Raw genomic sequence first — 26,026 nt, 5'->3', positions numbered from 1 at the left:
AATCAACCAAAAAACACCACTAAACCTCAGCAGACATGAATATTGACATGTTTTCTTAGTGTTTCTGCAAGCACATTCTATCAAAACTTGTCTGTGCAAGTATGCTTTCTGAAGGAGTGAGGGGAAGTGGTAGCACTAGTTTCTGCAGGGGGAAATAGTTGCGGGATTGAATGCTTTTGATATCTATTGATTAATTTGTGGCACTTAAGAACTGGTGTTTTCCTAAACAACCATAAATATATGGTAAGTGATAGATGCATAAAAGCACTGACATCTGAAATAATTTCACAACTATTCTCCTATTTGATCTGGAAGATTCCTACGCTTTTGAAAATTGGGGCTTCATCTGGAAATGAAGTAGTCCATGCCTCCTAAGGAAAGTCGATAATTTATGTGAATAGAGGGTGGTTTGGATATTAACATGGCTGAATAGTATTGAGAAAACACACTGATTTCACAAAGGAAGAAGAATTACAGATTAGTGGACAATTGTGAACAGTTTGAGTAGACTCTAAGTACTTATTCTACTGCCTTGTAGTTGAAAAGTAAATGTAGCCTTAAAATTTTTGCTAAGATTTGACAGAGGGCACTGGTTATTTCTAATTAGCTGGCAGAAACACTGATTGTAAAAATCTGGGCTTTGAATCTATCTTGAATTGTTTTTCATACTATCTGCATATGGATCTGATTTATGTCAGTTATCAGCCAAACTAGTGTGACTATGCACTGGTAAACTGACAGCTGAAAGATGCAAGGAGACTCTTCATATTTGCAGTTTATTCCTGGTCAGCTGGTCGGAATCTTGAAGATATTAGATAGTTGGTTGCTGTAGATAGTACAGCAATATCGTCCAGGAAAGCTTTTTCATGACTTGTCTCTGGCCAAAAGCTCGCTGTCTCTCTGGTGTGAATTATGTCTTTGTTTTCCTTGATGCTAGATTACAGGAAGCTTGCTCAATCATGAGGTCATGCTTTTAATAAAAATAAATAATAAAAAAAAATCCAACCCAAATTTATTTGTCTTTCTTTGGAAATGCATCCTATAAATTAGGTTTTTTGCTCTATCATCTGTATGGAGAATTAATCCAGTCTGTTACCAGTGGTGTGGATTCTATGCTTGAAGGAATAACTGAAGATTATAGGTGTTTATAATCTGAGATATGTGCTTTAAATGATCCCTTTTTGCCTGACCTTGAATGCACGAGTATTTTAGGACGTTGTCCCCTTTCCACCTCAAGTCAAGCAATCCCTTTGGAGTAGGGATGGAAGAAATAGCACTAGGAGATAATCCCCATTCATACTGTAAGGAAAGCTATGATAGCGTATCTTCTAAATAAAGAAGTTACTGCATGAGTAACTGTCAGCAAAATGGCGTTTAAAAGATGCTGATTCTTGTTGAATGACTGGACACAACTGTTTTTCAATTTGCAGTTTCTCTGAGAAATAAAACAAAACTGTATTTTCTTTTTTTGTTAGGATCGGAAACTATCCAAGTCAGAGCGACAAAGATTCAAAGAGGAAGCTGGGATGCTGAAAGGGCTTCAGCATCCCAATATTGTCAGGTTCTACGATTCCTGGGAGTCCACAGTCAAAGGAAAAAAATGTATTGTCCTTGTGACAGAACTCATGACATCTGGAACATTAAAAACGTAAGTAAATTCTAGCATGTCAAAGCACTTGATGAGCATTATCACTATTAGGGCATTTGAAGTAGGTAATAATTCAAAATAGCTAAGGACAGAGACCTTTTACTGAGGGCTAAACTCCTGCAAGAGGGGAGTTAAGAAGTTTAAGGAGTTGAAGAAGAGTTTTGTTAGCACTGCAGGGTACAATGGACCATTCTTTATGTTAGCAAACTTGTCAGATTCTTCTTTGTGACGTCCTACTAAGCACATGCAAGAGAAGTCTCTGATTTTTGTGAGCTCAGTAAGTATGCTGCTTTTTTGTACCTTTTGTTTTCCTCCTGAGCTTCTTCAATTTAGCATGAGGTATTTTGTAGAGTTCAAAGCTCTTATTGATTCACCTTGCTTGGGAGGCATTGCATGTTACTACAGTACCAATAATCAGTAAAAAGAAGGAATAAAAAGCACACCTGAAAATACATCTTTTTAGTTAAAGCTTCATGAGGTTGTACTTTAGAAAAGCTTGAAAGCATTTACAGTTTTGACCTGTGAAGTAATTAAGTGAAGCTAGATTTATTTTCAAGCCAGTTGGAAACTAGTGATTGAAACTGCTGTGAGGGCCCTCTAGTGGTACGTAAAGCTGAGGGAGTTGAACTGAAATCATGCTGTTGTCTTACGCTGTAAATCTTGCGGAGATGTGAGTTTCTTCAGGAGCATCCAGTTGCTGTTAAATTACTGGAAATAAAGCTGCCGTGATTTAAAATTCATGGATTGTGAGTCGTAGTCTTAATTTGGTGTCCATTTAAATCTTGGACTAGCATTTAAATCCTAAATGTGTGAATAGAGTGTAGGAACTTTGGTTAAAATAGGCTGTGAACTTCTTGTGGCTTTTTTCCTCTTGCGACATTTGTTGATTGCCACAAATGGACATGCTTAAAACAGGGAAAATGTGCTCCTGGGAGTCTGAACTGTAATTATAGGGATGCGTTTCTTTCTTGAAATAGGGTTGGAGGACTAAAGAAGTTGTAACTTTATCTATGTGTCCATGAAGAGCTTTTCTGAGGTTGTTTAAGGTATATCAGATAAAGTAATGGATCAGTTACTTTATGTCCTGTACTTAGAACAGTATGAAGGTTTTACAGCTTTGTACAGATGCATCTATTTGCAGGTATCTATTTTCATAGTAGTGTATATAGGGTTGGATATAACTCTTCCTCTCTTTCTCACTCTGTTCTTTCCCTCACAGATTTAATGCTTGGATTGCTTTGTTATGCAGTGGCATAAGCAAGATAAAGTAAAAGCAGATAACTATAAGATAATGCTTTGATAGGAAGAAATACTTAAGATCTACTAGCCATAAGATTGTTTTGTACTCTGAATTATGAAGGTCTTCTTTTATCTAGGAAAAAAAACCTTAATATTCTTTTTAATTGGCTATCGTTTAAATAATACACTTTATTTTTTTCACTATTGTGTACTTCGTTTGTAATTTAGTTCATTTTTCTGCTCCTCACTGGATATCTGACAAGTAAACTACATGAGAAATTTCTGAAATACCAAATTTAATATCAATATGTATTTCATTTATATTCTATTCCCATACTGCTCACTTATTTTTAACATATGGAGTTTCAATGCATATTGCTTCCATATTTATCCAGTGTGTGTATACTACTTGCTTTTAAAACAAGTGGTATCTTCCTCATTCTGAGACACAGCCACTGTTGCCACTTGATATTAAAAACAAACAAACAAAATGTGAGATGTGTAATGTTATCCCAAAGTATCTTTTCGTGAAGTTGTATTGTATTTGTGTATGTAATATTGTGAATTCGTCCTTTTAAAATGCTGCCTGGGAAGACTTTTAATTGCACAAAGAAAAGTCCCTGCACTTCTGGGGAACATACCAATTTAAACGTCTTACAACTCAATTACTGGAAGAATTTGCTTTCTAATATTATATATAAACAGAATTGAAGTATTGGAAAAAATTGAATTGTCTACTTTAAGTCTTAATTACACTGTTAATGAAGATGGCAGTTTAATTTTTCTGACTGAAGTCTCAGCCTCTAGTTCTGACTTCAAAAGCCACTGTAGTGTGTATTCCTGATCTACTTCAGATGAAAGTATTAATGATTCTGGTAGGACATGTGCCTTCATAACTATTTCTGCTAAGTAGAATTTCTTTAGCTCCGTGAGATGAGATGCTGTGATAGATTGTGAGCCTTCCTGGTCTTAAAAAAATCCAAACACGTAAAATTGCGAGACAGAAATCAAACTCTAGTTCCTACTTTTCTCTATTTGTTGAAGATAACTATTAGGATAGTCTTGTTTTCTCATCTTTGCTTGTATTCTGTGCTAAGATCAAGTACCTATCTTTAATTGACAACTATCCTGTTAAATAGAGAAGAATGATGCTGATCAGCTAGGAACAAGTTCAGTGGCGGGCATCAAGATGGTAGGGGTTGGAGCACCTGCTGTGTGATTATGAGCTGGAAAAACTGAGCTAAAGAAGGGAAACCTTTAGGAGGGACTTAGGCACTGGAAGACTGCTGTTATGAAGAAGTCATAGGCTCTTTCTGTTGTTGCTTGGTGGGAAGGAGGATTAGAGGTAACAGGCATTAACTGAAACTAGGGAGCTGGTTTCTGGGTGCAATAAGAAGCTTTTTGACAGTCAGGCAGTGGAACAAGTTGCCCCAAGAGGTATGCTGTCTCCTTCCTTGGAGATGCTCAAGATCTGACAGGACACGGCCCAAATGAACCTGGTCTGACTTCCTGACTGACCCTATGTGGAAAAGAAGCTTAGCCTAGAGACCTTTTGAGGTCTTCTCAAACCTGAGTTACTGTATGTGTAATACTTGGATAAATAAAGCCTAATAGGCTAATAGGGCTGTACATGTATTTTTTAAGTATTTATATATTTTTCCATTTTAAAACACTTTCTACCTTAAGTGACGTGTGACTTTGTTTATGGCAGTGTTATGGAAAAATTACAGCAACGCTGCAGGATGCTGGGTGATGGTTGGACCCAGATCCTTTAACAGTGAGAAGCTGGCAGTAGACTAGCATATTTGAAACCAAGAATGTAATTAGGGATTCCAGATGCTGAACTGAAGTGCCCCTACCATGTGATCTTTGGAACAGACTCAAGAGTGATGAATGAGGATTGTGTCAATAGCAAGAATTCAAGTGGTAGCTGATGTGATCCAGAACTTCCTTCAGCTTGTCTCCTTCCTTGGGTTGGCTTTTTCCCTGTCCGTCTTTACAGTCTGGTTCAAGACTCCTTCTGGAACTAGGTCCTGACTGCTTTTACAGTTTTGTTTTTTTTTATTGCTAGCAGTTTGTTTCCCAGATCTTCCTCTAAAGTGGAGAAATTACAGTAACGGGAGTTTAATTATGGAGTTTTTATGCTGGTGTTGATGCAAGTAATTTTATGGGTATGCAGAAGACTGAACACTGCCATTCAATAATTGAACCTGACTTGATTTTAAGCATGTAGCTGCTGAACTCCATCCTGGTCACAGAGTTTACACCCAGTCTTATGGCAGTATAAAACTTGTCCAACCTCAGGCACATAAGAATAAAATTATTGCTGTACAGAGCGTACCATTTCAGCAGTTCCTTCTCTAAATACATGTCAGCCCTTTCTTTTTAAAAAGGAAGAAAAGAACTCTTTCTTTAAAGTAACGCTTCTACCTGAAGAGAGCGTGTGAGAATACACAGCTGGAAAACACTTGAATAGGCCATTCACCTTGTGACATTTAGGCTTTCAAAGTTTAGTAGAATAAGATCACATTCTTGTGTCACAAAGACTGGAAAACAATTATTTGTGTGAATTTTCTCTTTTGACATTTAGAAAGCAGCAATATTAGAACAGTTAAGACTGGGTCATGTTTTGCCTGCAAAGGGATGCTGATGCTGTGCATGTACTTTCCACATCAATCTGTTAGAATAATCATTTTAAAGATCTTCTTTTCCTCTCCGTAGTTTTGAAGTGGTGAGTATTATCTGATCAGATTCAGACAGTCACATCCCATATGGGACAGTACCAGGGAAGTGATCTCTTAGAGTTCTTTATTTGCTTGACAGCAAGTAAATTTGATGTAGGTTCAAAGCGTAATCTGGAATCCTTGATCAAAGTGGTTGGAATAACATTGATAACTAGGGTGCCTTTGTAACTCTTGCGTGGTCTGCAGCAGCTCTGTACTCGGCTGTTCTTTATTAGCATCTTTGGCTTTACTGCCCTCTTCCCAATAGTTCACCAAGGAAAAGATTTTAACTGTTTAAGCAATGATGGGATAAACTGAAGGGTAGGTAATCCTCTTAAATAAGTAGATAATGTAATGCATAAGTTTTTAACTGTGTGCTGGGGAAGCAGTGCTTGAAATTTAGCAAGCTGAGTGCTTAATTATCTTTAGGTTGACTTGGTATGCAAATTATTTATTTTTAAAATATTTTGATCATACAATAATTTAATGATTTTAATAATTTACTTTTTAACCTTCAGCACTATAGTCTTGTGGTTAGAAGGAAGTAGGCAGAAATTTTCCATAGGGCAGTTTTTCTTTCTTGGAGGGGGATCCATCTTCAGCTCTTTGATTTTTGAACTGGAGAGGTATTTTTTTAAAATAGATGAAGTTAAAATTTCTCAGTCTCTTTAGCTACTGCTTTCTCGCCTTAGAACAGCAAATATACAGCATAGTCTGCTATTTGGTAGCAGAACTTAATTTTGTAGTACAAGTGGCTGACACTGGAGCCTGTTTCATGTACTGTTATTTTTCTGTAGGTACCTGAAAAGATTTAAAGTGATGAAAATCAAAGTACTACGAAGCTGGTGTCGTCAGATACTGAAAGGCTTACAATTTCTACACACACGCACTCCTCCCATTATTCATAGAGACTTAAAATGTGACAACATCTTCATTACTGGCCCCACTGGTTCAGTCAAGATTGGAGACCTTGGACTGGCAACCCTGAAGCGAGCCTCTTTTGCCAAAAGTGTGATAGGTAAGTCTCAACTGTTTAGAAGGCTGATGAGCCGGTCTATGTACTTGGGAATTCGAGCCTTAAGAGCTTTCCTTTTAAAATTTGGTTTCAAAGTTACACAATCTAAGCTTGAAGATGTGTAGGCTTGATTTCTTGGCTTTTGAGGTCAGGTGGAGTTCCTGATGAGATGACATGATGCCTTTTGTATTTGTATAGTAACTTAAAGTATTTCAGAATATAGATTTATTGCCTTGCCCGACAACACTGTTGATAAAACCATTCTTAACTGCATATGAAAGGTGAGAATTATATATCTCTTCAAGAAACATGCAAATAGGTTTTGGTGACTAACAAATATCTTGATGTTTAGCTAAGCATTAATTTATACAGCCAATTTTTTCAATTGTCACCAGATGTTAATATTAAATCTCTTACAATTGGCCAACAAAAACTAAGATATATCAAAGAAAGTCAAAATATATTGCAGTTGGACTAGGGTATAATGTTTTAACCAGAAAGTCTCTGGACTGCAGTTTTACGTTAAGTCAGGAGGATGCATTGGGGAAGTATTGTCTTGTACTTGCTCTGTTCTTGTGTATCCGCTAATGAGCGTTTTCAGGAAATAAGCTATTGGATTGATAGATCTAGTACAGGTTTTCTTGTAAATTCTTTAAAGAAATGGTTTTATCAGCTTTGTTCTTATAGTTGGGCAAATAGGCTTTGAGGAATGAAATTGCTTTTATTTCCAGTGTCTAAGCTTGCTAAAATGTAATATTGCTCAACAGTCCTATATTAGATACCCAAATGGGATAAAAGATGTATACCCATAAACTGTCTTGAAAGTGATTGCTGAAATATTTCCTGCTTCTTAACCAGGTCAAAATAATAGTACGAATGAAAAGTACACATTGTCCAAGAAAAAAAGTTTTTTTCTTAAATGTGCTCCCTTCTTCAAATACATCATTACAAAATTATCCCTTTGTATGTTCATAGTTTGCCTTTGGATAAATGGCTACAGTGACATTCTCTCTTCATTTTTGTGTTGTGAAAACAAAAGTGACTGTTCATTGATTTATAGAACTATCTTGATTCTGGTATTTGCAGGAAGTAATTCTGTGCTTAAATTTACAGAATCAAACTTACGTCTTTGATCATACAGTGCAGTCCCTTTGATCACAGAGGGGATGCTGTGATGCTTCTCTGAGCAAAAATTCTCTGCAAATTATTTAAATGGGACTTGTTGAATCTCACGCTCTATGCTTGTAACTCAATCTCTCTGTATTTCTAAGTATTTTTTGACTGTAGGATGTTCCTCACTAATGCCTGTATCTGCAGTAGGCCTATAAATATACTGCAGGTGAGAAGGTAAGTATATGAAGAAGAGGGCTCCGGTGAGTGGCCTTTGCAGAAAATTACTTTTCACTTTCTATCATGAAGATTTTTATATTTTTTTAACAAAAAGAGTTTTTCATTGCAAGGCCTTTCCTGAACCATTCTACTTCAAAAAGTAGGTGGAGAGCACTAGGACAGAGACTAGCTGTGGGCTCTTACCAATACTACTTCTTTTGCAGCAGAGGGCGGTCAGGTAATTCTTGAAACCAGGTTTAATGTGCCTCCTTTCTTACAGGGAGAAAAGGTAAGTGTCTTAACTCTCCTTAGTATTTGGTTTGCAGCCTATGGCTAGTCTGTTTTCCCTTCTTCTTATCCCCTTTCCTCCATTTGATGCCTGATTCAGTCTGTTTTGGTACTTGCACTAACATGCATAAAATGAAAACTACATCAGTCCGTTCATGCCATTCTGATTCCATAAAGACCTTGCAATGGAAGACTCGCAAAGTGGTTTGATAAAACAGAGTGACTAAGGGTTTCCTCCCTCTTCTTTTTGCCTCCACTTTCTTTTGTCTCACAGGTCTGCCCATCCACTTCCTCCTGCGGTGAGTAACGCCAGCAGCCTCTGCTCGCTTTGAGACATTTAGAGTCTGAATCGTTCTTTTAATTTAAGGTACCCCAGAGTTCATGGCCCCCGAGATGTATGAGGAGAAATATGATGAATCCGTTGATGTATATGCTTTTGGGATGTGTATGCTAGAGATGGCAACGTCTGAGTATCCTTATTCTGAGTGCCAAAATGCCGCGCAGATCTACCGTCGAGTGACCAGTGTAAGTTCCTCCCCACTACTGGCTCTAAGGCTGTCAGCCTAGCAAAAGAGTAAAGCTGGACGGCATGGCATTGTGCAAGTGTTTGCGGGGGGAGAGAATAATTAGAGTGTTTAGGAGTATGGATGGAAGTGAATAAAACAATTCAACTTACCTCAAATGGTTCATTAGAAGCTTGTAAAATATGTGAGTGGAAATAAAATGTTGCATGTGCTGATGCCTGTTTGGTATACAAGAAGATACTGGATAAGATTTAAAACAGAGAAACTTGACGAGAAGGAATAGAAAGAATAGTGAGGTTGGCTATTTGGGAGAGTGAAAACTTACTCTGAGAAAATCAGTGCATCTGTTCACATGTGCAAAGGGAGAAAAAGACTTTCAGCTGTCTACAGATTGGAGAAAGTATTATTCCAGTTAATCTTTTGGTGTGTATTATTTTTGAGGCTTTGAGGATTTAATAACAAGCGATTTGCTTAGGTCTGGAAAAATAAATGCTTATTCCTGGTGCCTCATGCTGTAAGAGAGATATAATTGCCAACTGCAAACAGAGAAGAAAGAGTCTTTATGTTAGAAGGGATGAATTGCTAAGGCAGGCGTGGTGAAATAGAAGACGATAGCTTTTTTGAAGGAGAATGTGAGGGAGGCACAGGCGGAGGAGGAAGAAGAGGAAAAATAGCTGTTTTTTTTTTTTTTTATCAACAACTAGAGTAAGTTTTTAACATTTTTTTTTTTTCTTTTTGACATGTCAGTTAACCTAACTGTAATCCTCTAAGTCAAAAGGAACAAGAGTAAAATCTAGTTGATTAACTGCACATTCTGATCTGCTGGCTATCTGGATCAGAGAAAGAAAACAAAATAGCTTATGAAAACAATTTTTAGTGGTATCCTTTGCAATGCTTGTGTATGCATGTTGCCTAGAGCCAAAGAAACATAATTTCAGTATGGATGGGTATTTTATGCCAGAACAGACACCTGATGCAACTACCCTGCCCTGTTGCTTAAAATGTGCTAGGAACTGCTAGGAACTGGGCCGTGGTGATGAAAGTCATCTTTTGAAATAGATGGTCTCAGGCTTGGAAATGTCCAGGAGCATCCTTTTCCTGGTCTGCAAAATACTTAGCAAATTGAAACTTAATTATAGACTTACTGAGGTTCTACTTATCACATGTGTGTTGTACCTTCGACAAACTTGAATACTTCTTTCTCCCCACTGTTTTTGGTTGACCGTTGAACTTCTAAGTGGATGAGGAGCAGGGAATGGTAACAGTTTGCTCAGTCCAACACATCTTTTACTGCGCTTTGCTGCTGATGTTTCACAAATTGAATTGTTGACTTTTTCCTGCTGTTTCATCTACACTTTGACATCTCTAAAATGCATTTTGACATGAAAATAAAAGATTTCCTTGATTGCAGAAGGAGCAAAGAGCAGAAAAGTAAACAAAATGGAATATACGTGTCTCTGCTTCTAGGCAGAGAATGAAAGGCTATCTTGATAAATCTGGGTGTTTTTTTTTTTTTATTGTATGATAGCCACAAAGCAGTGTGCTTAAAAACAAACCCACAAAACTGAAAACAGACAGTTGAATAGTTTTCAAAGAAGACTTTCAGTGAAAATACAACATTATCTAGAAATAAAGCATAAATCTTTTTAAGTGATAATGGAGAATTCACTGTTTTTTTCTGTAATGTGAGCAGCACAATGATGTTATGAAATAAAATGCACTTTATATTCTTTTTACCAACGTGGAAAGAGCCCTACAGTTTTCTGTTCTTGTCCTCTTAAGATTTTTACTTTCATTTTGAAAGATATTTTAGGAATTTTTTCAGTATCTACATCTGTGGACAAGGGGTTGGACTGTTAAGAAATTTGGTACTTAGAAGGTCAACATGTGAACTGTCAACTATGGAATGGAATTGGAAGACTTTGTGTATGAGTGAATCCAGCAGTACTTACCAACACATTTCCTTTTAACTTGGATTAGAAGGTGATTGTGGTCTGTGGTAGATGTTTAATGTTTCCAATTCAACCCTCCAGTTTGCTTTACTTTCCTAGGAATATTTAGGAACATTCTGAGGTAGGAGCTGTGGTCTTGCTGTGCATTAAACAACAGGATGATTTTATCTAGCTGCATGCACAAAGACCAGAAGTAAAGACAGTAGTGGCAGTCTGCCATTGAAAGATCATGGATGTGAAAGCATAAAAATCACTGAAACTTCTAAAGGCAACAAGATAAAAGCATGCAATTACTCAGTGCAGGAGAAATGTATTTAAATGAATTGATTTCCCTCAACCCCTTTCTAGCTACTGGTGTGCTTAGTAAAAAGCACAGCTGATCTGTTAGCTTAGACCCTAGCTACAGCGTAGGACAGAAACCTGAAGATGTCTTAATGTCCAAGGTGCTGTGTCCTGTCAGGACTGGCTTGCATTTTTCTCTCCTGTCTTTTCTATATGTTGTTTTTGCTTCTAGCATGGCCTTGACTCTGCCTTGCTGTCTGAATCTTACTCTTTTGTGATTAGGATTGCTTTACCTGATGTCCAGACACAGCAGCATTGGCTTGAAGTCTTTGCCAGGATTGCTCAGAATACTCACTTGTGTTCTCCCTCCCTGTTTAAATGTTTTTTTTTTCTAGAAGCAGTTTTCTGATGAAATAATGTAGTCAGGTAAGCAAAGATGTAGATAGCAAGACTATCTGAAGTTTGCCCTTGCAATGAGAAGTGACCAGCCATTTGTTATTGTTTCACATCTTGAACAGCAGTGCTGCTGGATGAGTCTGGTGTTTCCAGGATGTTTGTCTATCCTGTCTGTATTCTCACTGAGAAATTTCTATCCCAATGCTCTTTTATTAGGAACAAAAATAAAGTGCCCAAGTTTTCCTTGGCACAAGAAATAAGTGCAAGGTTTTAAACTGGTTTTCTGTCTCATTTTGATTAGAAGAATTCTTTCAGTAAAAGAACTGAGTAAAAGCTCAGTTTAAAAACTCTACAGTTTTTAGGCCTTAACTTTGCTTTACCATTCTGGTGAAGAAGTTGGGAGAAGTTTGACACAACATATTTACTTTTTCGTATTTACACTTTCCAGCAAACTCCATCCAGACCTTTTTACTAGCAGTTTCTTTAGAAAATACCTGCCTGTTGTGTCTCTTATGTGTAGGGAGTCCAGCTGCCCTCCTTATCAAAACATAATGTGGCAACTTGGTCTCCACAAAGAGCGTGTTTTCTTCTTTGAAGCTCCGTAGCATTCTTTGGAAATGGCTCTAAATAAATTACTAGCCAGTACTTAAAAATCACAGGAATTGCAATGTCTTTATCTTACTTAAAAAGAAAAACAAACAAGAACTCCCCTGTGATTTAGGCTGAAGAGATTCAGCTGGGCATGCATTGCTACTTACTTGGCCTAAGAAAAAAACACCTAAGCCTGTAATTGAAGATAAATGGAACTGTTAAGGTCATGTTGCCTGCTCCGGTGATGGTGATAATTATTATTATTATTATTATTAATTATTTCAGTGTGCAAACCCTACAAAGCAGTATGGGTAGTTAGTACAAAATGTGATCAGGATACTCAATTCTGTTACTTGTTTGCACAAGTGGCATAGAATTTTAGTAAAATTCAGACTTTCCTGTCTGACACTTTTCCTGTCTGTCAACTGGTATTCTTTCCTTGACTTCTGATAAGTTATTGAAATATGCATCAACCAAGAAACATTTGAAATGAGCTATCTGTGTATTTAAATGAATACAGGTATTTGTAGAATAAACATCTTAAGTATGATTTCTTAATTTAGACTGTTTGGGAAAGCAGTGCAATGAAGACATGACTGCACTAGCTTCAGCTGCTTTGTCTCAGCCTCTGGTGCAACTGATGGAATCCATGTGATTGCTTCAAAAGCTGGCTGGTCTTTCTTGGCTTTTTTTTTTTTTCTTTTTTTTTTTTTCTACATTTGCTCTCAGCTCACAGATAGATCTTGAGTACTTCAACACTGAATTTCCTTCAGGCTTGCTTTTTGCAACACAGGAATTATTTTCATAAATACATATTTGCTCAATCTTTAATACTTAGATGTCTCAGACACATTTTCTAAGTGACTGAGTAGTCTCGACAGGTAGAATAACAATTAATGATTTTTATTATGCAGCTTTATCTCAATCACGCACATACACCTCTATTTAAAAAAAAAAAAAAAAAAAAAAAAAGAACAAACCAACCAATGTTCTCATTCCAAACAAATAAAGACCATCCCCAGTTTTAAATGTACTGAAAATCTGGCATGTGTATGCCAGATTAAGAACAGACAAGTCTTTTTGACATTAAGTTTTCCTGATGGAGTCTTGTTCTCTATAATTAATTTTCTCCACATTTACTTGGACAAAGTGAAGTTGTGGACTTACCTTTTCCTTCACCAGAAGTCCAGTCTCTTCTCTAAACAAATGTCTGCTATCTGAGCCATAGCGTGAGAAGAAAAAAAAAAAACAAACAACAGCATTTTGCATTTTGACTTGAAAAATGAAACACAATGTTCTGTACTGAAATGTTCCACAGAATGTGCACAACTTTTCTCATCTCGGTTGTACAGAGCTTAAAAAAGCACCTGAGGGAACAAGGCACATAATGAGTAACCAGACCAGGCAGTGTCTAACCACTTTAAAAATCTGTAATTTCCCTAACTTGTGGGAACTAAAGCTTACTGGTTAGAGTGAAGGTCATTCCCTTGGCTGGGAACCAGTCGCTCACTAAGTGCTGCAGTTTGGTCACTTGAGGTTAAATCAGTGGCTTTAGTGACTTAAAAATTAGGCACCATAATCGCCAAACTCAATCAACTGAATTTTCTGTATTTTCACTGGAGATGAAATGGGCGAGTCATCCCATCTGTCTTCTCTTTTGTTTCCCTAAAGGGGATAGCAAATGTAAATGCTTAGCCTTTAGTCTTGTGATTAATTTTACTTGTCTAGTGAATATTTATGAATATCCTATTTTACTTTCTAGAAGCAATATGCAAATTGTTTAATGTATATAAAGCTCTGTTCCTTTGTCTTAAATAACTTGGTTTCTTGGCTCCATTCATATAGATAAGACACCTTTTCTACCAAGTTTTTGAATGGGAAAGGTGATGGGGAAGTAGGGAGCAGGAGCCCACAAATAAAGCAAGCAGCCTTTTGTTAAGGCTTATACTGAAAATCCATGAACCTTCAATCAAGCACACTAAAACGGAGTAAGAAGAGGGAAATTCATGTAACTGTGTTAATTGAAAGAAGAAAACTCAGGCACCTAAGTATTGAGTGGGCAAAATAGTAGCACGAAAATCTATGATTTTTCTAACAGATGTTATTCCTCAGTATCATACTAAACAGATTAAGCAACATGTAAGCTTCTACCACTTGTTTTCCATAGCTGTTCATCTCAGTTGCAAGCATTCTGAACAGCACTCTTTAAGAGCGAGGAATCTTTCTGGGTAGCAGTACAGTCACTGACTCATCAGTTCAGAAATACATTGGCTTAAAAATGGATGAGGGATGAAACAAGAATACAAGGTCTCAAAACATTAATATCTTAAGAAGCTGTTAGTTCATAGTCATCTTTTTAAAGAAGTAGTGATCTAAGTGAGAAACAGCAGAGATAAACTAAAATACTGAGCTGTAACATGCTATGCAGTACATAAAGCTAGGGAAGATCTTGAGTTGGGAGAAAAAAAGCTCATTCAACTGAATTGCTTTCTAAAAGGAGATTGCTTTTACAAGTTGGTCTTAAGAGGCATTTGTACTATTCAGCAACGAAACTTTCTAGATTACAGCTAAAGCAACAGCCTATGTCAGTGTTGGTATTGTAAAATGTGGTTTGAAGTGAAAAGTTTCTCCTGTATTGTTCACTACTGAGCTTGGAGTGTTTCTCAATTTTGAATTAGATATTTTAAAACAGTCAGAAATTAAAATGGGGGAGAAACTGAGCTGAGCTGCAGAAAATGAAGATCAAATGTATTTTTTCAATGTGGAAATCTAAGATTTGGTTGTATTACAGGCTTTGGAAATGTAGGCTTATTCAGCTTTCTAAAAATGCCAATATGCTGAGTAAACAACGTATATTAAAAAAAAAAAAAAAGTTCAATAACTCCAAATGATCAATTCTTGTAAAATTGTGTTGCTAATATGTAACATTGTCCTGTGTGGACATCTATGTAGCTCTGACATTAACTGAGATAAATTTAACATAGCAAACGGTGGAAAGGTGACTCTTCTGTTAACGAACAGAGAGAGAGAGTCTGATACCTTGATGTTATTCATCACCACTGTGCCTGTTGTCAAAAGCACTGATGTTAAGAATGGGTGTGCTGCTATTTCTTGTCCTAACAACTGTATTCCTATAGTTGCACTGACATGGAAAGAAGATGACTTCAGGAAAGTTTTCATCGTTTGGAAGGGGAGTGAGTTCAAAAACAAATAGAAAAAAAAAGAAAAAAGTTATTTAGAGATGTTATGTGATTCATAAGCTAGAACTCCACCAAATTTTTACAGAAACCTTATATAGTTATCTCCAAGTTTCTGAAAGCTGTTTCCAGAACTGGCTGTGACATGCAAGCATGTATGTCTACTGGAATGCTTTTGTTTGTTCCCATATTAGAACAGTGAGAGTTGCTGAAACTGAATGAAATTTTACAGTAGTTAATTCCCAAAAGTAGAGAATCATTGAGTCATCTAGGTTGGAAAAGATCTTCAAGATTATTTAGTCCTATCATCAGCCTCATCTACCATCCCATCACAAAACCATGTCCCTTAATATGTCCATGTGATTCTTAAATGCTTCCAGGGATGGGGATTCCATTATTTCCTGGACAGCCTGTTCCAGTGCCTGACCACAGTTTCTGTGCAGAAATTGTACTTAATGTCCAGCCTAAATCTTTTCTGGTGCAACTAGAGACCATTTCCATGCGTCTTATCCACTTATCACTTGAGGAAAATAAGTCAGTGCTCTCCTAGCTTACAGCCTCCTTTCAGAAAATTGTAGAGAGCAATGAGTTCTCCCCTCAGCCACCTCCAGACTGAGCAACCCCAATTCCCTCAGTCACTCCTTGTGACTCCTTCACAAGCTTCGTTGTTCTCTGCACACACTCAAGCCACTCCATATCCTTGTAGCGAGGGGCCCAAAACTAAACACAATATTGAAGGTGCAGACTCACCTCTGTGCTGTGTACATGGGACAGTCACTTCTTTAGTCCTCCAGGATGCTGTGTTTCTGATGAGAGAAACTCCAAGCTTAAAAGTCTGTGTGAGAAGCTCTGTTGTTTATTGTGCATTATGTTTTTATTCCAAAGGATAGAAAGACTGTTGTTTCTTTGTCTGGTGAAGGTATTTTGAGCTTTCTAGTACTGAGGTTTTGACTTATTAAGGTAAATATCTTTCAGAGATGTTTCTACTATACCACCTATTTCCACTATCAGATTTCTGTGCATAGCAGGAATATTTTTAGGACCCTCATCTGAAACTGAATCTTTTTGGTACACAAATAGAAGTCTTTAACTTCAATTCTGGTAAGTCAGAAAATAAAAGAGATGGTGGCTTTTGTTGCATTGTGCACTATTTTTGCAGTTTGCAACATTGTCCTTGGCTAAAAATTCAGGTTTATGTTTGTTTAACAGGTATTTTCTGAGTGTTCATATTGGTAGCAAATGTGGTTTTATGACCCATGAAAAAAGCGTTATGTTGAATTGTTCTTTTTAATTCAGTTTTAAGTTCACTAGACCTAATCTGTGGATTGAGAATTACTATTGCTGTACTCAGATTTTAGAATGAATGTTAGACGATGTTTATCTGTCAGATTGGTAGCTAATTAAAGCAGAGAATGCGACTAATACGACATGATTTTTTTTCAAAAATACATTTTCCATACTGAAAATAGAAGAGACGTTTTTGTTTTTAATATTGCGTCGCTGTGGCATTTCTATATTTATAGCACTGAGATGTGTGTCTAGGCATGTTGCCATTCTCTTGAAAGCCATTTCTGAGCTGAAATCCCAACAAAACGACGGGCCATTCAGCTAGCTTGAAATGCTCACCATTGCATGTTCTTGTTCAGTTGACAAAGGCAGTACTCCTGCTTCAGAGTGTTAGGGAAGTGATGGAGTCACTGTTCAGAAGGTTTTCAAGAAGAGGGTAGATGTGGCACTGAAAGACATGGTTAGTGGGCTGGTAATGATGGGTTGACAGCTGGACTAGATGATCTTAGTGGTCTTTTCTAACCTTAATGATTCTATGATTCTAACTGTCCCTAGCCTTCTTGTCTACTCAGACTTTACTGTTGTTTCACTTGTATCATCGTTCTGTGTATTTTTTAATAAGACCCATTTTACCATGTAGCTGTATCATTTGACAGCGATGCACTAAGGAATTGCATTCTGCCTTTTGATTACTAAGTCACCTCTTCTAGGGACTGTGTAATTTCTTCTGTTCCTTATAGAGGAATGCTGCAGTTACAGGAGGTGTTATGATTACTTCATCTACTTTTAAACTAAAAACATGTTCAGCTCCAGATTCTTCTGACTTTTGAAATAAGTTGATGTCTTTTCCTACCTGGAGGTGCTAATGAGCAGAGAATTGGCACATCTGGAAAAAGTCTATAAAGTACGTTGTGTGCGAGGCCAGGAAACTAGTCAATGTGGTGGTAATTGTAAGGTAGCATAAGATACACTTCAATATTATCACAAATAGGATGGTTTTGGAAAGGAACGCAGGCAGTGATTTCTTTAGGATAAGACTGGTCTCTGTTCAAGTTCTTAAATGAGCTTTGTTAATGGGATAGACTTCACATGCATGGAGTTGTAAAGTTTTAATGCTAAATTCCTTGGCTTTAAGTAAAAACACAACATTGAGGCTCTGGCAGCTTTGGAGATTAATTGTGGATGGATGTGGAGATGACAGCAAGAAATGATAAACAGTCAAATGAAGAATACATTCTGTTCTTTGTACTAAGGATTCTCTCATGCTAATAACTAGGCATTTCTCTTAAGAAACCTCATTTCAAGGATTTTCATTATTTGAGAGTGCATGGTGAAGTGAAAAGGAAAATGATTTCCAAACTGGTCAGTCAGGTTGCGGCCACCGAGCCTGTATAAACACTGCATTGCCTCCATTGTCTTCATAACTGAATGTGAAATCTGGGTGCACGTTTATCAGTAGCAAATGTTGAAGACAGCTGATTCAAGGAAATTTAAGAATCACGAGACTTAAATTACTTGCACACCAGTATAATAGGAGATGGATGTCGTATCTCTAGTTCTAGTGACTGCAGACAGACTGGTTGAGCTATTTCAGTGATGAAGAGCTTTCTTAAATAGTTGAGAGAGGAATTTTGGTCTGGGTGGTGGTAGATTAGTCAAGTTCAAAAGGTATCAGGTTCAAGATGTGCAGTCGTTGCTTTTCTTTATAAGAGAGCACAACTGTCCTGAGACAGTGGTCTAAATAGTGCCTTGTGAGCTAACTAGCCCATTGAAAGCCATTGTCTACTCCTATTGCTTGTATTGCAGTAATGCTATTTACTCTGCTAGGATATTGATCTTGTGCAGAGCTTATTCTGCAGGATTTACAGATTTCATTCTTGACAGAATTATCAATTGTCCAGAATTAATTACTGTGGAAATACTGTCATCAGAAGCTCAATTTTCACTTCAGTTAACTGTGCAGTATCATTTTAATTTTTTTTTCTGCTGTCTCAGGTTTTATAACTTCTTGTTTAATAAGAACAGTAAAATATAGCTTCTGTAGGCAACCCTACTTTCACCTGAGTAAATGCAGAGTGGGATTTTCCTTTTCCGAATAGATTCATTTGAGCTAGGATGAGAATTAGGATATAGGTGTACTCTGTGTGAAATAAGGAAAGAACTAAATCTGAAAGAGTGCTTCCAGACAACGGGATTAAGATAAGACTTGGAAAAGGGGGTGAAATAGTTAAACTTGTAGGTTTTAAGGGCTGGGTGAGTAACTAATAGCAAGTGGTGACCTTTAGAAGATCGTGGGGTAAACCAATTTAAATGCAGTATAAGCTATTGCCTGGAGGCTTCTCAGGGTCTATGGAAGGAGGGAGGATTCCTGGATTGTTTTCCACTGGAATCATATGCTCCATCTAGTTTCATAGAATTAATGGTTTGTGGCAGCTTGGGTCCGGCTCAAACTAGCATAGTAACAACTTAGCAAAAGGAAAATGTGGAGACTATAATTACTTTGTTTGTGAGATTTGACTTTGCTACTGATTGTATTAGCCTCTGGACTGCAAAGTTTGAACATTTTATTTGAGATGATTAATCATTTACAGCAGAATTCCTCTCGAGGTCTGCAGTTAAAGCACTACTGCAAAGAGGCGAGCAAACATGGTTATACTGAGACATGTGCACTGTGTGCATAGTAAAAGTCAAAACACTTCAAATATTCTTTGTATTTTATGCCGTACACCCCAGAAGAGTGCAGTGCAGCCTTAATCAGATATGCTTAATGTTAGATGGTATTCTTGGAAAGGACATTTGCTTTGGCTGCACAGTGTCTATTGGGTTTGAGTGGAACTGTAATGGTGACACAAAATTATAAGCCATGGCAAGTGAAATGCCACCATGCTTTATTGAAAATGCCAATAAGCAGTTAAAACTGAGGTAATCAACAACAGTTTGTTGATGCGGGGGTATAAAATTTCTAGCTAAGCAGTTGGAAGGCCTCTCAACATACCAGTGTCCCTAAGAACCTCTTGTCCCTTGACACCTCTCAGGTTTCCCTACAGCTAGTGGAAGGGATTTCTAAAATGCCCCGTGGAGGATCAGAAAGTGTTGATGGTGCATGGTGTAACAACGTTGGTATAGTTCTGGTGTACTTGAGGAACTAAGTCTGCTATTTTGAGGGACTGAAAAGTGTTCTTGATGAACTGTAATAAAATTCAATTTTAAATTTTCCTCATTAGTTGATTAAGATTTGTTTGTTCACTTTGCATTTGAAGGCTATGTATGAGGTTTCTCGCCTTTACTCCATATGTCCTTCCAAAAAAACTCTGAACAACTGATTTTATTAGTAAGCAAGTTCCACAGTAGCTGTTTAAAACTAGATACCAAGGGCAAAAAAAAAATAAAGACTTCATGTTAGGTTTGGAGTATAGCAAGAATTGGAAGGAAATACCAGTGCAGACTGTATTCATGCAAGTGATGCAAAAGAGGCAATGATGCAGCTTTCTAACTTTGTCCAGCAGATTGAACATCACCTTCGATACCTATTCCCACTAATAAAAAAGTTGATAATGCTACCAATGGTCATGGAATTTGACTGAGGAAATGGGCTATTCTTTGTTATCCTTGTGCAGGTTTTGTTTTTGTAGGATTAAATTAAAATTAATAGATGTAATTACACTTGTTTAGCTCCATGGAAAGAAGAGGAGAAACAGCAGCTCTCTTCACAGTACAAAAGTAGTGCAAGCAGTGTTAGGTGAGAACAACCTACTGATCGACCCATTCCACAGCTGGGGGGGGGAATTGGGTGATGTTCCTGCATACAGCCTTAAACTATGGCAGAAAACAGGTGGAGAATAGGCAGAGCAGCTCAATGGGGAGGCGGAGACAAGTAGAAAGTAAAGGCTTTCTGTGCTGCCTTCTCTTCCTCCTCCTTGCAACCAACTGGACAGGCTGGAAAGGACGAGCTCACCTCTTATAGTCATTATTTCTATCCAGAATTTGAGTGACAAAAGCCGATATTAAGCTTGAATCTCTGCAGCCTCATGAACTGCGCTTGGAAGAGTACAAGAGGAGTCAAAGAAAAAACAATGCTCCCTTCTAACTTCGATGTCTGCTTTCCTTCTGCTGTGCGTTAAACCCACAGCTTGAGGGATTCCCATCGGAAACTAGCACCCAACTAACGCTGGTGTGCAAGTCTCTCTTTTCCTGATGGATTTTACAAAAAGGGAGGTCGGTCCCGTATTTGTAATTGTTAATTCCCACTGTTGTTGCTGCTCTCACAAGGATTGCCCTAAAGAGGTAGGTGAGAATGTCAAGTCTAGAAAAATTGCATAGGAGCAGTAAAGGATTTGGGGGTAGTGAATCAGATTTATTAACAAGTGTGAGCTGCTTTGTATTTGCTTAGAATGCCCTTAGCTTTTAAACTTGATTGTACTTTTCCTCCAGCTTCCTAATGAATATTCAAATCCTGTTCAGAGTAGCTAGAACACTTAGCTCCTGCTATTGCCAATTTGTGTTGCTCTCCACTGAACTGTTCAAAAATTTTTTTAAAAAGTTCTCAGGGCATGTTGACATTGTGTTCACTATTTTCATGGTGTAAAAAGCACTGATTGTACCTTCTCTTGCAATATTTTCAGTATATTTTGAATTAGAGTGAGATGATAATCTACTTATCCATTTATTTGGTGTGCTAACTCATGTAAAATACTACTACATACTTCTAGGCAAAAGTTGTTAAGGGGAGTTCTCATGTTTAAAAGCTTGAAAATGTATAATTTTCTAAGAGTACAGAGCTTGCTTTTAGCGGATCGTATAACCATACAAATGTGGGTGTTGCAATTTTCAAATTCAGTTGTGTGTTTTTTTTTTTTTAAACCTGACTTAAACCTGTTAAAATCACAAACTTCTTACATTTCACTTGTCTTCCTTATGATAATCTCCTGTACTTAAGATGAAGACTAAGATAAGTACTAGTAAAGCATTCAGCTTTGCCTAAGTTGTGTTTTGCACTGCCTGTATATACACCAACATTGTAAAGGTTTGGATGCCTTCCTGAAATCTTTGGTGGGTTCTACTTTCTTAGCATTGTTTTCAAGAGACACGGTTGTGCTCACATCAGCTGCAGCACTTGTACTCCATGTGCAAGTGTGGGCGCTACTGCAACAATGCAGCAAACCAGGCTGGGGATCTTGGTCTCACTGGAAACCACTGCAGGCTTTTTTGGCTGAGTTTGTTTCAAGTCTGCTAAACACCATGATCTGGTTCATTATGCAGCTGTGTAAATGCTTTTGCCAGCCTTAGGGAGGAAATGGCAGGCATGTGGGAATGGGAGATGGAGAAACAGGATGCTGCTGCTTTCAGCAGCCATGTCAGTTTATGATGTTGTAGATAATAGCTTGAGAAAATGTACTTGTTATACCTAGTTACAAGTTTTTAGTCTGCAAGAGCTCTTCCTTTCACTTCCTTAACAAATTTGTAAATTACAATTTATAATAGTATTTGGGTATTTAACTCTGATTGAATTTCCAGTGGACAGTAGAACAAATAGATTAAAAAAAAAGTCCTATGATTTTTCTGAGCAATTTGGGGACTGGGGAGAAAATGTGTGAATGAGGCCATTTTGCAATAAGTGTGCAGTGTTAAAACCAGGAAACAGTGAGGACTACAGTGCCTTTGGGTTCAGAATCTAATGAAAGTATGCCTGGCTGCACAGCTCATGAGCTTTTAAGGACACATGAAGGTTATTTGAATCACAGGGTCCCCCTCTGGTTTCTCTGTGACGGCATGATTACAAGGGAAGGACATCTCTGGGTAGAAAAGGGTCATTGATTTATTGATTACCATTAATACCATCTTCTGTCTTGTTATGTGAAGCAGTCTTTCACTTTTGGCAGTCGAAAAGAAAAACTGATTTTCAAAGCTGAGCATAGTCTGAACTTTGGTTTAAGGAATTCTTGACTAGTTAGGCAGTTCTAACTGACTTTGGAAGAAGCTGAGAAAGGCAGCTGCTTGAACACCCAATCCTATATTAGTTTTAGGTCCCAGTGTGAATGTATCTGAGATTTTCTGAGGGAAACCTCAGAATTATGGAAGCTATGGTGGCGAAAGACTTGGCTGGGGAGAGCTTTTTTCTTAACTTTTTTTTTTTTTTTTTTTTTTTAATTCACGAAATGGAGTACTATAAGGTGGCCCTCATGAAAGGTCCCAAAGTTTTTGGACCTTTACTTATCATCTTTCAGGATAGAGGTATACAGAGTAGCAAACTGAGTGGCTGATTTGAAAACATTTTCTTAGCTACTTCTCTTGAGGCATTGTGCAAGAAAAGAGCATGTGGTCAAATAGTCACCAAGAAGGCTCGTGTTCTGGTTTCCCTATGTTAATGCTTTTTTGTCTTATATTCATCTTAGTTTTTAGGTTTTCTAAAATAAGTTAGTGCCACAGATCCGACACTTTCCTTCTGCTGCCGCTGTAAATGAGCATGCAGGTGGGCAGATGCTATGGCTGGAAGTTGGGCTGCTTAGGAGTATTAGAGAAGTTTAAATTTTAGACAACTTCTCTGGCAAATTTAGATACAAATCTATACAACAGCCAGGCAAATAACTATTGCACAGATTATCTGAGTATATATGAATATAAGTGAGCATTTCATTCTGTGCATATATGAACCTGAATTCCTGGGACTATTTTAAGCTCAGCCACATATTAAAAGATGGGTGCATCTGCCATATGAGCAGAGACAAATACACAGGCATTCTATGCAAGCAGTAAATGCTAAAAGCAGTTTTATAAAATTCACTGAGTGTATTGCTTTGTGGCATCCTGCTGGAAAGCGGGAGATTTGTGGTATGACCTGGCTACAGTATTGTAGTGTACGCAGGCAAACTTGCTATCACTGAGGCATTTATCTCCAGAAGTCTTACATTCACTGAAGCTTTTTAGTGTTAAATTAACGTTCGCTGACAGGCTGTGTTTCAGATCTTAGTCTTGTCACAGTACGCTCCTCAGTTCTGTAATCTCAATTGCTGAAATGTCACAAGGACAAATTTTAGAGCTTCTAAGTAGAAAATTGAGAATGTTGTTGTAACAGGAGGTTTTTACTAAGGGAAAGATCTGCGTCTTTCTATGGTTCTTCTCCTTTCTCTTCAAATGTTGGATGTGATCACCAAATTTCAGATGCATTCACAACACCTTTGCACAATGACAAATAGTGCAGTTCTTCACTGAAAGACTGGATGCTATGCTCTCCCAGTCTTGTTTTTGCATATGTTTGAAGTAAACTGTGCCCTCTCGTGGAAGAGCATGGTAGGGAATGTCTTAGGTTGTGAACACATGAAATCAATATGCTGCCATGTTTGGCCAAGAAAAACAATATCTAAATGTGATTAAAAATTACTATTGTATTAAGTCAACGTTCAGTTAAATAAAAGTCTGCAGCTGCAAAGGCTCTGGTTGAGAGACTTGACTCTTTACATTTCAAGGCTTCCTTTGCACTGACAGTAAAGAAGTGCTATATTTTCATATTCCACTTGGGTAAGAAGGGATATCTAATGGTACACTGAGAGAAATACTTCCTCATTAAGATACAGATCATGCTGTCTGTATTGCTTCTTCATTTGTATTTGTCCTTGAGTCTGTTTCTTTCATTTTTTTACTTATGATTCACCAGTTACACAGGCTCAGATGTGTCCAGTGTATGTGGTAATTAATATTATATGTTGCTATCTCAGTACTATATGTTACTGTGCATCAAATTATACTGATTTCAGGATTGTTTGACTTGAAAGTTTGGGCACATCACATAAACAGCATTTGAACAAGGTGGCTCCATCCTTGCTTTCTTCCATCTTAAAATACAGAATTTGAAGCTAAAGGCTGAATCAAGTAAAACTGAGCGCCAAGTCATGCTGGTTTGGACAATTGCCCCCTGAAAAAGAGCTCTTGGCCATGATTTAGTGATGGAGTTTGGCTTTCTGTGTCTGCAGCATTCTGCAGAATTCCCAACTGGTCAAACCTCATGGTCTAGTTACTTGACTGAAATGAGCAGTTGCTTGCACTTAGATTTTATTTCTATCTGTCCCCAATGGCTTTAACATGTACTGAAGAAAGAATCATCATACATTCTTGAAGGGCTTTTGGAAAGGTGTGTATTGTGAAGCTCACTTTCCTGGACTCACAACAGCAATCATACAAGAGCGTGGTTTGAAATTATTAGATTTGAGAAGAGCTAAGATGTAAAGATTTTTTTTTTTTCCTTTCCCATTCTTCTTTTTTAAACACTATTCACGTTATATAATGATCCAGTCTGATCATTCTGAGCTATTGTTTTTCCCATAAAATCATTCTGCCAAAATTACTTCATCTAATGGCATGTTGGGAACATTCTGGGAAGCAGCAGAATCCTTTAAAGACTGTTGAAGTCAATCTTGTGGGTTCTTGCGTTAGTGTTCAATAGGAAACATTTTTTCCTCTGATCATCATACCTTCTGTAGAAAAAAATGGCATGGTAAGCTTATGCTTATAGCCTGGCACCTAACTGTTGAAACCTTCTGTCATGGAAGTCTAGTCAAGAAATGCTGGAAAAAAATCCACGTTTGAAAAAGTCATTAGCAAACAGATGAACAATAATATTGGGGGTAGATTTCCTTACAACCTCCACTAGTGGGGAGTTCTGCCCAGGTACATGTTGAATAAAAACAGTCGGTCTGTAAGTGAATATTTGCACAAACAAAACTTAAGTCAAGTGAGCCTTCCAGATTTTTCTTCTTATTTGTATGTTTCAGGGTGTCAAGCCCGCCAGCTTTGATAAAGTAGCGATCCCTGAAGTGAAGGAGATTATTGAGGGATGCATTCGGCAAAACAAAGGCGAAAGGTAAGCTTTCTTTCCCATACTGATAGAGATATTACTTTTGTCTGAATCTGTAACTTGTTAATACTAGATACAGTTAATTGCTGGGATCTGATGCAAGTTAGAAAATGAATATTATTTCTGCAGGTTCTTTCTCTGGCAGGTTCTCATTTAACACTTGTTTTACTGCATTAGTGCAAGGCAAAGTGCAAATCCTGTAGTAACCATCCATGTTATTCAGAAGTTCTACTGTTCTTACTAAAATTTTGATCTAATCAGTAAAATAGCGTATGATGATCTTTCCAAGTTACCATTTGATGGGATTAATGGGATTCCTCATTCTGTAGCTCTGTTGGGTTTTTTGTTTTTCTTTTTTCCTTTTCTGTCTCTTTGATTCCATTGGCATTTATAGCTAATTATCTTGAGGGCTCTTTATTTTTGAAGTTATTGATGTTTGTTTACATTCAAATTTTCTGCAAGATTATTTTGGCTTGAAGTGATTAGCTTAGACCATTGCAGAAAATCTGTAGCTGTTCTAATGGTTTACTAATGGATTTTGGTTTTTTTTTTTTGCTTTTATGTAGTTGCTTTTATGTAGATTGTTGGGGTTAAGAATGCTTCAATCTTCTGTCTTTTTCTAGCTCTTCACTATTCTTTTCTGAGCCTGTTCTGTCAGTGTAGAGTTGTCTGCTATTAATTCTTGGAGTTTTACATCTAATGCTGTT

At 37.4% G+C, this 26,026-nt stretch overlaps 1 protein-coding gene across 1 annotated transcript in view; it reads left to right on the top strand.

Moving 5' to 3' along the window:
• Nucleotides 1-26,026, top strand: part of WNK1 (WNK lysine deficient protein kinase 1) — a gene marked incomplete at both ends in the record, with an annotated part of 96,393 nt that overhangs the window by 27,804 nt on the left and 42,563 nt on the right. The window contains 4 exons of the mRNA XM_079538359.1: nt 1,476-1,648; nt 6,408-6,628; nt 8,610-8,767; nt 25,237-25,325. Coding sequence (XP_079394485.1) covers nt 1,476-1,648; nt 6,408-6,628; nt 8,610-8,767; nt 25,237-25,325 — 641 coding nt within the window. The remainder of the gene's footprint in view (nt 1-1,475; nt 1,649-6,407; nt 6,629-8,609; nt 8,768-25,236; nt 25,326-26,026) is intronic.

The sequence above is a fragment of the Tetrao urogallus genome (assembly GCF_951394365.1).
Source record: "Tetrao urogallus genome assembly, chromosome: 1".
Classification (NCBI taxonomy): domain Eukaryota; kingdom Metazoa; phylum Chordata; class Aves; order Galliformes; family Phasianidae; genus Tetrao; species Tetrao urogallus.
The sequence above is the reverse complement of the archived record's forward strand: the minus strand, read 5'-3'. Positions and strand labels throughout refer to the sequence as shown.